General features: G+C 46.1%; 2 protein-coding genes across 2 annotated transcripts in view; one reads left to right on the top strand and one right to left on the bottom strand.

Moving 5' to 3' along the window:
- Window positions 1–10,408, bottom strand: part of FIG4 (FIG4 phosphoinositide 5-phosphatase) — a 164,447-nt gene extending 154,039 nt beyond the window's left edge. The window contains exon 1 of the mRNA XM_034765895.1: window positions 9,986–10,408. Within this exon, the coding sequence (XP_034621786.1) occupies window positions 9,986–10,054 (69 nt within the window). The 5' untranslated portion in view covers window positions 10,055–10,408. The remainder of the gene's footprint in view (window positions 1–9,985) is intronic.
- The window catches only part of AK9 (adenylate kinase 9), a 155,146-nt gene continuing 151,452 nt past the window's right edge, over window positions 9,997–13,690 (top strand). The window contains exons 1-2 of the mRNA XM_034765894.1: window positions 9,997–10,121; window positions 13,215–13,343. Coding sequence (XP_034621785.1) covers window positions 13,227–13,343 — 117 coding nt within the window. The 5' untranslated portion in view covers window positions 9,997–10,121; window positions 13,215–13,226. The remainder of the gene's footprint in view (window positions 10,122–13,214; window positions 13,344–13,690) is intronic.

Consider the following 13,690-nt stretch of genomic DNA (forward strand, 5'->3'; position numbering starts at 1 on the left):
ACAAATGTTGCTCTTATGCAGTGACTTTGTTGCTGTTACCAAGTAGACAACTCATGGTAGAGAAAGTGTTCCAAAAGGAAATGTTGCTCATAAGCAGAGTTGCTCTTACAAGATGTTGCTGCAAACAAGCATCTACTCTATTAGGATTTTCTATTAAAATTAAGGATGTAAAAGGTTAACCGGTAAGCATTAGGCTTATCGTTAACCAGACAATAACCGTTAACCTCCGCGGCTGGCCACACTGGGCGGGACATCAGCCTCGGTGCGACCCCGGCCCCTGCCACCCCGTGCCGGCCCGCCACAGGAGCGACATCAGTTAACAGTTAACCAGGTAAACGATACAGAGGGTCCTGTGGCACCTTTGAGACTAACAGAAGTATTGGGAGCATAAGCTTTCGTGGGTAAGAACCTCACTTCTTCAGATGCAAGCCAATACTTATGCTCCCAATACTTCTGTTAGTCTCAAAGGTGCCACAAGACCCTCTGTTGCTTTTTACAGATTCAGACTAACACGGCTACCCCTCTGATACAGTTAAACGATATTTGTGAAACCTAGCCAGTACTCTTACATAGCCACCATTTTTCAAAGTTTCAAATCTCTGCCTTATGGTTTTTTTTGTTTGTTTGTTTGTTTACTAAAAATCAGGATTTGTAAACAGTGGTCAATGTATATTTCTCTCCAACCATCTAAATCTATGTACCAGCCTGGAAACTACAGGAATAAAACCCAATGAAAACCCAAATCTGGATCTTGTATCATATGACATTCAATTAAAATCAAGTTAATGGAACCTTAAGCAAGACATGAAAAGCCTTCTTGCTTACTCACCAGTGGCGAGTAGAAAGCTTTCCCTGCCAACTGGTGTGGGTCTACCTCATTTTCTATATAAAATGAGTTTTTATCTAAAAATAAGGGTATGTTTCTAGCTCTTACAGTTGTGGAGACAGCCTTTCACATGTGCACTAATGCAGTGCTGTCTGCCCGAGTCTGCAGACAGACACTCAACTATCTCACAGGTTGCCCAAGCAGCAAAGAACTGAAGAAGAGCTCTGTATAAGCTCGAAAGTTTGTCTCTCTCACCTTGTCTTTCTAACATGCTGGGACCAACACGGCTACAACACCAGGGCCGGCTTTAGGCTGATTCCCCCGAATTGGGCCCCGCGCCCTAAAGAAGAATGCCTAAGTTAGGCGCCTTTTTAATTTTTTTACTCACCCGGCAGTGGTCCGGGTCTTCGGCAGCACGTTGGCGGCGGGTCCTTCGGCAACATTTCGGCAGCAGGTCCTTCAGTGCAACAGAAGACCCAGAGCGAGTGAAGGACCTGCCGCTGAAGTGCCGCCGAAGACCCAGACCACCGCTGGGTATCTGAATCGGGCCCCACACTTACTAAAGCCAGCCCTGCCCATTCCACCCCTTCCCCAAAGTCCCTGCCCCACCCCGCCTTTTCCCACCCCAGCCCTGCCCCCATTCCACCTCCTTCCCCAAGTCCCTGCCCCGCCTCCTCCCCTGAGCACATCACGTCCCCGCTACTCCCTCTTCCTCCCAGAAAGTCCTAAACCCCAGAGCCCCCACAGAACCAGCGCTTATGGACTCAAGTTCAATTCCCCTCTCTAACTGAGTGGGAGAAAGGACTTGAACAGGGGTGACCCACCTTTCAGGAGAGTGCTCTAACCACTCGACTATGAGAATGTGTGATATGGGGCTCCCTGCAGTCTCTCCTGTTGAAGCTTTTCCACTGTGGATAAATAATTAAGGAGTCATTGGAGCAGGAAGACTGGACCTGGGTCTCGCACTCCTAGGTGGGCCATAACCACTGGGCTACAGGATCATTCTCACTATATCTGGCCCAGTGACTCATTTAACCACAGCGGAACTGCCTCAACCAGACTGAGATTGAGGGAGCCCTACCTAAGAGTATCTCATAGCCCAGTTGTTAGGGAACTCGCCTTTCTCCCCTTCAGGTAGAGGAGGAAACTGAACCTGGGTCACCAACATCCCAGAGAAGTGCTTTAACCACTATGCTAAAAGTTATAAACTGGATTTCCTTGGGCTTTAGGCGGCAGATAGGCTTCTGAACACCTGTAGTGAGGCAGCAGTGCACATGTCCACAGGCAGAAACTAAGGCATCTAGGGAACTTTTATGCTGAAAACTTAGACGCTGAGTGAGTTTAAGCAACTACTGGGCTACACATGAGTTTCATGGATCGCAGAGGACTGGGATTTAGGGACTTAAGTAACTCTGTAAATCCCACCCTCAGATATGGTAATTATGGTTGAACCTGGACAGAACAGCATTAATTTAGATTCAAAATACCCTGCAAGGTAGGTAAGTATTATCATCCTTTTTACAGATGACACAAACAGATTAAGTGATCTGCCCAATGCCACACTATTCCAGGAATTATGGGAAAAAACATGATAATTGCCAGTGGTTCAAACTAGAGTTCTCAAGAAGGTTCCATTGAAGGAAACACCCAGGCAGTTATAGATATCTCTAGCTCAATCCAGCTTTGCTGTAGAGTGAAAAAAGAGATATATGATTTACTCTAGATCCTTTTGATTTACTGCCCTCTAGTGTGCACTTTTGCATAATAAGAAGTTAGCACAAACAATTTAGTGTAGTTTTTCAGCATATAATTGTCCCTTAGATTTTTCCTCTATTTTATATCTGTTTAACAACTAGCTCAATACATGCACCAGACTGAATATTTCTAAGCAAGCTCTCAGTCTTCCTAGGACAAAATCCAATTCACATATCATAACATTCATCAACCCAAAGTTCAGTTAAAAAAAGCATGTTTTAACAGTTGTCCTGGATTATTTTTTTCCTATCACTGTATTTAAAGGCAACACTGGCTTTTTCTAAATATAGCTTTACTCATGATTGCTTAACTGACCCTGTGTAGAAGAGCTCTGTGTAAGCTCAAACGCTTGTCTCTCTCACCAACAGAAGTTGGTCCAATAGGAGACACTACCTCACCCACCTTGCCCCTGTGTATTCCAGTGTCCTTTGCCCCTCTCCCTCAGATATAGACTCCTTTTACAATTACTTTAACCATTCTACTATATTCCTATCCTAACAAAAAAAAAAAAAAAAAAAAACCTTTAAGCACTCCATACGTTTCCAATTTCTGTCCCATCTGTCTCCTGTCCTTGAACACTAAGTTCCTTGAGCATGCTGTTTATTCCTCAGTTTCACTGTGTTCCACTCTTTTTCTAATTGATTGTCTGCAATCTGCAGTCGCCCTCCCCGCTCTACTGAAGCTACTCACTAATCACCTGTTCCCTCCTAAGTCTGAGGGTACGTCTACACTTACCTCCAGGTCCGGCGGCAGGCAATCGATGTTCTGGGATCGATTTATCGCGTCTGGTTTAGACGCGATAAATCAATCCCGGAAGTGCTCGCCATCGACGCCGGTACTCCAACTCAGCGAGAGGAGTATGCGGCATCGATGGGGGAGCCTCCCTGCCGCGTCTGGACCCGCGGTAAGTTCGGACTAAGGTACTTCGAATTCAGCTACGTTATTAACGTAGCTGAATTTGCGTACCTTAGTCCGAAGTGGGGGGTTAGTGGGGACCAGGCCTGAAGGCCTAAACTCTGTCCACTGTCTTCAGCACAATCACTCCCCCTTTTCATACATTTGATCTCCTCTGTAGGCTTTTGTGGTTCTGGCCTTGAATAGCTCCCCTTCTTGCTCCCCTAGAGAAGCAAGGGGAGCTAGAAGGATGCTCCTTCATCCTCCTATTTACTGGCTCATCCTCTATCTTGCTTTCAATCATTGTCCCTCACGTCTTCCTTCCTCTTCTCCCCAGCACCTATCACTGTATAACCTAATGTATTCTCATGTATTCAATTACCATCCATATGACTTTCCCAACATCCTGACTTCTCCCTCTGTTCAATCCTACATTTATCTGTGATTGTCTTTCCGATCTCTTCTCAGTATCCAGCTTCCCAATGAAAGTATTTTCCAGTTGAAAATAGAGTTTGGGTGAGAACTAGCAAACCATTCTTTCCCAATCCATTCTGAATCATTGTAGACAATTCCACAATGCCCAGTAATGCAGGTGTGCAGCTTTAGTGTCATATTTCAACTCTATCTTCTTCATCTTATCACATCCTTCAGTCCCTAAACTCCATCAGTCCTCCCAATCTCAAAAATCCAGCCCCTTTTCTCTCTATGCCTTAAAATCTTGGTATATGTACTAGTTCTCTCTCAGTAAATGCAACAACTTCCTCTCTGGACTCTCTGATTCTCACATTGCACTTCTCAAATTTAATTTGATCTTCCACACCCACCGCTGTAATCCTGTCAGTCTCTCACTTTTTTCTTGTAAAAAGTTTTCTTTATTCCATATTTTGAAATGGATTGACTCATGTTTTTTTCCTTTATTCTTAAAGAAAAAAATACAATGGACAACCACAGAACTTTTCTGGTGTTGGCTCAGAAAAAGTTGAAACCCCCTTGTTAGACTAAGCTTCCTTTGAATGTTAGAGGTCTATTTATTTTGTTCTAGAAAAAATTCAGGGAATGAGAAAAAGGAAACTGACATTTTTCCTAGTTTTAGGCACTGGAGTTAATAAGCCACAGGGTCCAAGGAGCCCCCTGAAACAGGCACTCAAATAAGTTCCTGATGAATAGAGACTTTTATTATTGAAATACTGCCCCTTTCAAAAATTCAACTTATAACTTTTACTTATCATATGGAATTTGTTTATTTTTAATAATGCTCATCACTTTTAACACATTTAAAACACAAATGAGAGAAGGTATTTATATATAGATATATATCGAGAGAGAGCGCACTCTTACAATTTTACTTCCGAATGTAATGCCACAAATGTTGTTTGCAGCTGAATTTTAGTAGATATGTTGTATGGATCTCACTCAAAACTAAGGGTTTGTTTACACTTACAGTGCTGCAGCTATACCCACTATAGCACTTAGTGAAGACACTACCTACGCCAATGGGAGAGCTTCTCCTGTCAGGATAGGTATTCCACTGCCCCAAGAGGCGGTAGCTATGTCTAAAGAAGAAGCCCTCCCGTCAACATAATATTGTCTATACGAGGGGTGTGGGACCCTTGAGCAACATAGTTATACCAACATAAGTTGACTAAGCCTTAATATATACAATACTAAACATCCAAAACTACGAGCATCAATAAGCTTAGAGTCAGTAGAAACCCACAAGACTTTTGTCCTAATAATATATAGCTATGCATTTGGATATGGAAGCCATCTTTCATTGCTTACTTTGAAGCTAGGAGCTGAATTAAAAAGCCAACGCTCTCAAACAGCCTCTCTTTCTGTTAAGATCCTACAGACTCCTTTAGTTTTGCATTATGTACACAATGTACTCACTGGCTATCCATTTACCACTTCATTGTGTTTCAGTTACCTTAATATGTTCTCTGGGACTCCCGTAATCTCAGTCTAATTATTTATTTGACCACAAACAACACTGGCTGTTTCCCCCGTGTTTATCTAGATACGTTCTAAAGTATAATTAAGAAAAAAGCCATGTCACATTTTCACACCATCATGAAGATGATAGTGAAACAAAGTAAAGTAAAATGATAGATTTTTTTTCATAAAAATTAGCAGACTGAGGAAGCAGAAAATGAGCTAACAAAGAACACAAAGCCCCTGTGCCAACAAAGAAATTAGTAAGCAAACAAGTCAAACCACAGAGGCATAATAAAATGAACACAAGACAGAAATCAACACAAATCACAAGTGATATTTTGTCATGCGGGGGGGAGAAGGGAAACAGCAGACAAACTTAGGCGACTTATTTACAACGGTGATTTTTAATTTTATTTTAACAACTCTTAGTAACGCATGTTTCAGGTAACAAATGTATGATGTTTCTTTGGTTTGAAATGTGTGCACAATAACATTTGAGACTAAAAGCAAAAGAGAACTGAAACCAAATATGGATAAAAAATGGTACATATATAAGGTTTTAAAAAGCATCTGAAAACAGTGTAAGTTCTTCAACCCTACAAATATTTCTGATTCAAAAATTTCTACTTACCTATAATATCATTTTCAGTCATGTCTATACAATAAAGTATGAATATCTTGCAAAGTTAAAAAGTAAAAAATGGAAAATAAAAATATATCAGAGAAAACCTTAGAGAAGTACTAATAGTGGCTGAAACCCTCCCTGCAGCTGAAACAAAGGCTTGCTTTAAAAAACAATAAAAGATGGCCCCTTGGACCTTGGCAAATGTTCTTGAAAAAAAATAAAATGGTAAAAATAAAAATCATACCTTTCTGAATTTGTGCATAGTATCACACAAAATTTAGTAATCCTTTAGCACATCTTTAACATGAACTTCAAAATTCACTCAGATGTGAACATTATGTCCCTCGCTCAGATGAGCTACACAACCCTTTCTTATCAAAATCTTTTGTCCCTTTTCTTGCATAATTTACAGCTTTTATCATCAGTTTAATTGAAGTCCCAAAAACATTGCTATTTTTCAGCAGTGTTATATCAGAGATCATGAATCCCAACAAAATACCTTTTGGTCTGTAACAAAGCAAACAGTGTTAGGATTGTGGAGCTAACCTCACTTCTTCCACTGACTGGTGTCAATTTTGTGTGTTTCAACAACCCTTCCCCCTTTGAGTTAACTGAGGATCTGAAAGGTTGCACAAAATCATTTCTTGCTGAGCTGGGAATAGAACCCAAGTTCTCTATCAATGGCAGAACCAGTTCTCATCTGCTAAGGCCTAGACCCTGTACATTAATTCTAAATGGGTGAAATCTTATGACCACACAAAGCACTGCTGAAATCTGTATGAAAATTCTGTATCTATTATTATAAGAAGCCCCCAAGATGACTTTGGTCTTGTCTTCATTACAACAATTAGCCCAAATTACCTCCACCTGATTTAGCTCAAGGGACAGCAGGCACATCACACAACAATACTGGAGCTACAGACTGATTATATTAGGCTTGGTCCACCATACAGACGTATGTCAGTACAGTAGAACCTCAGAGTTATGAGCTGATCAGTCAACTACACACCTCATTTGGAACCGAAGTACATAATCAGGCAACCACAGAGACAAGAAAAAAAGCAAATACAGTACAGTACTGTGGTAAACTTAAACTACTAAAAAAAAGGAAAGCAGTATTTTTCTTCTGTATAGTAATGTTTCAAAGCTGTATTAAGTCAATGTTAAGTTGTCAACTTTTGAAAGACCAGCCATAAAGTTTTGTTCAGAATTACGAACATTTCAGAGCTACAAAAACCTTCATTCCCTAGGGGTTCGTAACTGTGAGGTTCTACTGTATAAATTATGTCGCTCAGGGCTGTGGAAAATCCACACCCGAGCGACAGTTATATTGACTGAGCTCCTGGGCTTCTCCCATCAACACAGTTAACACCTCGTGAAGGTGGAGAACCTATGTCGAGGGGAGAAGCATTCTGCTGGTGTCCGTGGTGTCTTCACTAAGCACTACAGCAGCGCTGTTGCAGTACTGTATGTGTAGACAAGCCCTCAATAGCACAGAGTAGCTGAATCACCACTGCATTACTAGCTCAATGAGCAGCAGCATTTGAGCCTCAATCCACACCCAATGATGAGCCAACATGCTTAAGTTTAAAGCACCACTTTACAGCAATTTGTGTGGGAACAAAAGTCAGGTTGAGGCAACATTCAAGTTATACCTTGTGCTACCACTGGAGTAAGGACAAGCCCTAGGCTGGAAAATTTGAGAAACTAAATGTTTTATTTACTTTGTGCAATTGGAAGCATAGAGATTTTCATAGTTTCCCCAGTAGAGTCAGCCAATTTGTTTATGTGCATCTTTCATAGAACAAAAGGGAATAGAAAACCTTTTTAAAGAAAGGAATATATAGTTATAAAACCTCCAAAATTGGCAGTTGTGACTCCTCAGCAGTTAGAACCTGAAACTACTTCCAGTTTGTATTAAACTTTCTAGATTTCAAGTTGATGCTGTCCCTTTAATAATTCAGTTTAAAATACACCCCAAACCAACTATTAACATATTACTCTAGAATTTATTTTCTGGATTTAAAATATCAGAATGGTTTTAGGATTATGCCCTTCTTCTGCAGAAACTAATGAAGATTATCTGAGAGAAAAGAGTCTCTGCAATATCTGCCTTCAAAGGCTAGTAAAGAATATTTCCTCCCAAAAGGTTTCAATAAGACAAGGTGAGTGAGATAATATTTTTATTGGACCAACTTCTGTTGGAGAGACAAGATATCAAGCTACATGGAGACCTCTGTATAGCTCAAACGCTTGCCTCTTTCACCAACAGAACCTGACCCAATAAAATATATTATCTCACCCACCTTGTCACTCTAATATTCTGGGACCAACACTGCACACGAGGTTTTGATGAACTGACATTGACAATAGCGACACCTTCAGAGCCACAGATTCAAAACAGAAATATAATTAAAGCATTAGTCTATTAACAAAGATATCCTCTCGCTGCTATAGTCAAGTTTGTTGTTTTGCAAGTACCTAATCTCATGATAAAATAATAGAGCAAGTAACAGAAGCACCTCACCTTAATGTTTGCCCTTACTGTTGTGGAATACTGTAGTGTTTTAAAGTTATCCTCCTTCAAAACTCATCTCAAATCTCTCTTTTGTCATGATGCCTGCTGACATGCCAAGATCACTGCCTATTATGCTAACAAATAGTGTCTCATTGTTTCCTAGTACTCCCTTACCCATTATCTGTCCCTATCCACCTGTTAGCTCTTGTTTTATACCTAGACTGTATGCTCTGGGGCAGGGAGTATCTTCTTGTTCTGTTCGTAAAGTGCCTAGCACAACTGGGTCCTGGTCCACCACTGGGGCTCCTAGGGTTGCTAACCCTCCCAGTTTCACCGGGAGTCTCCCGGAATTGGGGGAGGGTAGGGGGTCTTTGCCGCTGCCCCTACCCCAACACCGACTCTGCAGCTCCCATTGGCCGGGAACTGCAGCCAATGGGAGCTGCAGGGGCAACGCCCGCAGGTAGGGGCAGCGGACGCAGTCCCCTGGCTCCCCCTCCCAGGGGCTGCAGGGACATGCCAGCCGCTTCTGGGAGCAGCACCAGGACAGGCAGAGAGCCTGCCTTAGCCCCACAGTGCCACTGACCAGAAGCTGCCCGAGATAACCCCCTCCTGCAGCCAACACCCCAACCCCCCTCCATAACCCTACCCCAGCACTGAGCCCCCTCCTGGAGCCAGCACCCCACCCTGAGCCCCCTCCCACATCCAAACTCCCTCCCAGAGCCTGCACCCCACATCCCCTCCTGCACCTCAATCCCTTGCCCCAGCCCCAAGCCCCCTCCTGCATCTAAATACCCTCCCAGAGCCCACACCCCCCTCCTACATCCCAACTCCCTGCCCCTACCCCATTAAAGTGAATGAGAGTGGGGGAGAGCAAGCAAGGGAGGGGGATGGAGTGAGCAGGGTGCGGCCTCGGAGAAAGGGCACAGCAGGAGGCAGGGCAAGGGTGTTTTGGTTTATGTGATTAGACAGTTGGCAACCCTGGGAGTTCCTAGTGCTACAATTATACAGCAATTAACAGAAATAATACTAATAAATGCTCTCAGTAGGGACACACATGTGCAGGTGGGTAGGCGGGGGGAGGGGGAGCGCTAAGCCTCCCCAAACCCAGGCCCTAGCCTCACCCACACTCCCCTTCTCCCCTGATGCCGGAGGCCTGGGGCTGGCCGGGGAGGGGCGTCTGGGGCAGGACCTTGGGCAGAAGGAGGGGGGCTGGCCTGGGGGTACACGTACGACCCCTGACAACACCCCACTGTTAGTGAACCTGTAACCCACTCCGGCAGAGGAAGGTGAACGACGGACTCCACGTTACTCAAGAGCCTGCAGAAGCCGCTATGACCCCGGCTCAGCTGTTGTTCCCCAGACCAGACGCCCGCCCTCCCGGCACGCGGGCGGCAGGGGCGGAGCCTGCGGGGGAGGCGCCGCGGTTACTTACAGCTCGGGCCTCGTATAGCACCAGCTTCTGCACGCAGCGGATAATCGGCGCTGCCGCCGCGGCGGGCATGGCGATAGCGGGGTGGGCTCCGGGCCCGCCCCACGGCAACGGGGGAGGGGGAAGAGACGTTTAACGGGTGGGGAACGATCGAATTCGCGTAGCGAGCAGCGCCCCCCAGACGGGGCTATCGAGCCGCTCGGGGGGCTCCAGCACCAGGGAGAGCGGCAGTGTCCAGGCCTCTGGGGCAATAGCTGCCGGGGAAGGGCCGCGTGAGACCAGAGGCAGATTGGAAGCTAAGGGGGGCGGCGCACCCGGGCAGACCCGGCGGGGAGAGGGCGCTCCCGGTCACTTCCCCACGCTAGGAGCCGGAAGCGCGGCTGACGCGGAGCGCTGGCGCTGCCCCGGAGAGCGCATTAGAGAGCGTCGGGCTACCGCGCCCCCGTGATCCCGTCACGTGACGGAATGAGACCGAAGCCTTGGCGGCCATTTCAGGTGTGGGTGCCAGTGGGCTGCGGCCGTGAAGCGGGCTCCAGCCTGTCAGGGGGAAGCGATGAATATTGAGGCGCAGTCACCGGGCTGCCGCCGGAGGAGAGGGTGTCACTGGCTACGTAGGGGCAGGACCCCATTCCCCCACGGTAGGGGTGCTTCCCCCCCATCAGCACTAGGGACCGCTCCGACCTCCACAACACTACGCCCAGGGGCTGGTTGCCCGCTCTGGGCTACTCTCACGTTCACCGCTACGGAAAGCCCCTGCGCCTGCAATTATCTCCATAGCGGTTAGGTGCGCGCCGCCGCCCGCTTTAAAAATCTGCCCCGTGCACGCGCGCGGGGAGCGCGGCTCGCACGCTGATTGGGCACGGGGCGCGCTCAGTTTCGAAGCGGAGAGCAGCGGGCGCGGGGCGGGGCTCGCTGGTTGCCATGGGTTACGAGGCCACACAAATCACTGCCGGGCAGTGAGTTGGGATCCTAGCGCTAGGAAGGCGGAGGGGCCGTTCCGTGCCTGCCCCGAGCACTGTAAGTGTTGCCACCCCAGCTGCCCCGGCCAGCACCCCCGGCCCAACCTCCCTCCCCGCTCCCGGCGGCCCCTTCCCCCCCGGCTGCGTGGGGATGTGGCGCTGGTACAGGCCTTACGGGGATGCTCCAGAGGGTCCCCCAGTCACCGGCAGAGCCACAGCTGACCTGAGCAATGCCCCGTGCGGACTCCGCCGCCCTGTCCCCGCGGAGGGACCGAGTCCGCCGCCAACGGCCCCAGCCAGCCGCGTAACAGCTGCACCCCGCCCCCCGCCTGGCTCTCCGCCGGGAAGTTGGTTCGTGATTCCCAAACTCCAAGGCCAAAATGTTTTACAAATGTATCCGCCGGAGAGGAAATGTTTAGAAACGTCATCAAAGTAATGTGTTAAAACTTCAGTGAGCGATGCCTTAATTATTTATTAATTAACTCAATCAAATAAGAAGCAGGTTGTACTGTATAGGACTTCCCGCCCCAAGTGACCGTCAACCTGTTTTGAAGGAGCTGGGACAAGTCATTGACAGTCTCCTTAGATTTTGTGACAACCGCCCACCAGCCCTGCAATGGGATGAGTCAGTTACTGTATAGGCAAAATAAACCAGACCATTTTCTCCCCAACCCCTTTATTTCATGAGGATCTTGAGTGTGCTACATTAACAACAAAGAACCAGACAAACTGCACTTCCCTTGCCAGAAGAGAAAACACCAATCCAGATTGATGCCTTGTGGTATCTTGGTGTAGCAGCCTAGGCAGGGCATTGCTCTCTGTTGCCCAACCAGCTTCTTGTCTGCTTTCTCCATGTGGGGTTTGCAGTCTTTGACCCTGCCATGTAATTTTCCACCGTACAAGTAGAGGGGAAAGCTAGAGTGAAGTTTGCTGTTTGCTGGAGGCACTGTGGTGAGTGCACCTCATCACATTCAAAGGAGGATGTGAGGCCTGTTGCAGGATTGGAGTGAGCTGGGACATGTAGGAAGAGGATAGGGGAGGAGCAGAGATTTGTTTAACCTCAGAGACTCTAAGGTGCCACAAGGACTCCTCGTTGTTTTTGCTGATACAGACTAACACGGCTACCACTCTGAAACTTGATAGTGCACAAGGTTAAACAATAGTCCCATTGACATTGATGGGCTACTTACTGTGTGTAAAGTTAAGCATGTAGTGTAGACATAGCCTAAGTCTTTGCAGGATCATGGCCCAATTGTGGAGGCAGAGAGTGAAGCTGTAAGGGTACTGAAGACCATAACAGAAGGGAAACCGGGGAGAAGAGGGCAGTTGTATCTTGTTTGAGGATCACAGAGAAACAACTGCAGCCATGTTAAGAATCAGGGATTGAAAAGGAGGAAGTCTATCAAAATCTGAAAAGAGGTCAAGGAGTGCTATTTCAGATTTTGGGGGGAGGGGATGCAACTTTAACCCTGACTCCAGAGGTTACTTAGGCATCTAAAAACTCTTGTTTTGAGCAGATAATGGGGGAGGGGCACAACCAAAAATGATACTCAAAGGGGTGGGCTCAGTTCAAAAAGTTTGAAATCTCAGGGTGCAGGGAAGGGGTAGCTAGGTGCTATGAGCAGAGAGGGGGGGTAGCTTTGGGTGCAGGCACGGGGTGGCTGTGAGGGGTGTAGCTCAAGATGCTGGAAAGGGCTGCATCAGAGAGGGTGCTGCTGGTTGGGGGGCCAGCATGTGTTCAGACCCTAGTTGGCACAATGAGGGCAGCTCACTGGGGGTGGGGCAAGGGATACACTCTGCCAGCCCTGGTACATGGGGAGGAGGAGGATACCCCAACATCAGTCCCTGCCTGCCTCTGTGCAGCAGATCAGGAGGCAGGCTCCTGGTCCCAAACAGCATGGCCAGCGGTGGCTCCAGGACAATGGGAGGTGGGGGCAGAGCAGCAGCTGAAGACAGCAGCGAAGCAGGGGGAGAAGGGGTAGCATCTTCCCTCCTGCTGCAAACTTCACCCAAATGTGGTACAAAACTTGGAGGATAGGTGCGGGGGGCACCCCTGTAATGGGCTTAATGAAGGTTCTGATAATCTCATTTTTCTGAAGTTATTCCCCTCCCCCTGCATTGTATATGCTCAATAGTTATATTTGCCTCTGTCAATATCCATTGTTTACTAACATAATCAATTGTTATTCACTATGTTTTCTGTCTGCTTACTCATATGTAAACCATGATGCCTGGTGTTATATAAATAACAGTTTATTTTTTTCCTAATTTAGGCTATTTTATTTATGGCTTCACCAGAGAAAAAACAAGATTATCCCTTTGTAGATATATTTGATGAAGATGAAGCTGAAAAATCCTTTCTGTTGTCTAAACCTACATGCTTAATTATCCTTGGAAAGCCAGTAAGACATCCAATTTCTATGTTTTAATTTGAACAACCTGTAAAAATTATTTCCCCTCAAATAGGGATAAAAAAGAATAAAAATTTTCTTTTTAAAAATTAGCTTAGTAATACAGTCAAAGCCATTCTAGGGCCTAATGTTTTGGAATGAAAATAAAAATAAAAATGCAACAACTGTTGAGGTCAATAAGAATTTTAGGAATGAAGGATGAGGAGCCTAATCTTGCATAGTGCTGAATGCCTTTTGCTTTCATTAAAACCAGTAGGAACTGAGGACACTCTTTGCAGTGTCACCTGCTGGCTCATTAAATGGACACAGATAATCAAGAAAACTGCTTTAATAAAATA

The sequence above is a fragment of the Trachemys scripta genome, chromosome 3, assembly GCF_013100865.1.
Source record: "Trachemys scripta elegans isolate TJP31775 chromosome 3, CAS_Tse_1.0, whole genome shotgun sequence".
NCBI classification, from domain to species: Eukaryota; Metazoa; Chordata; order Testudines; family Emydidae; genus Trachemys; species Trachemys scripta.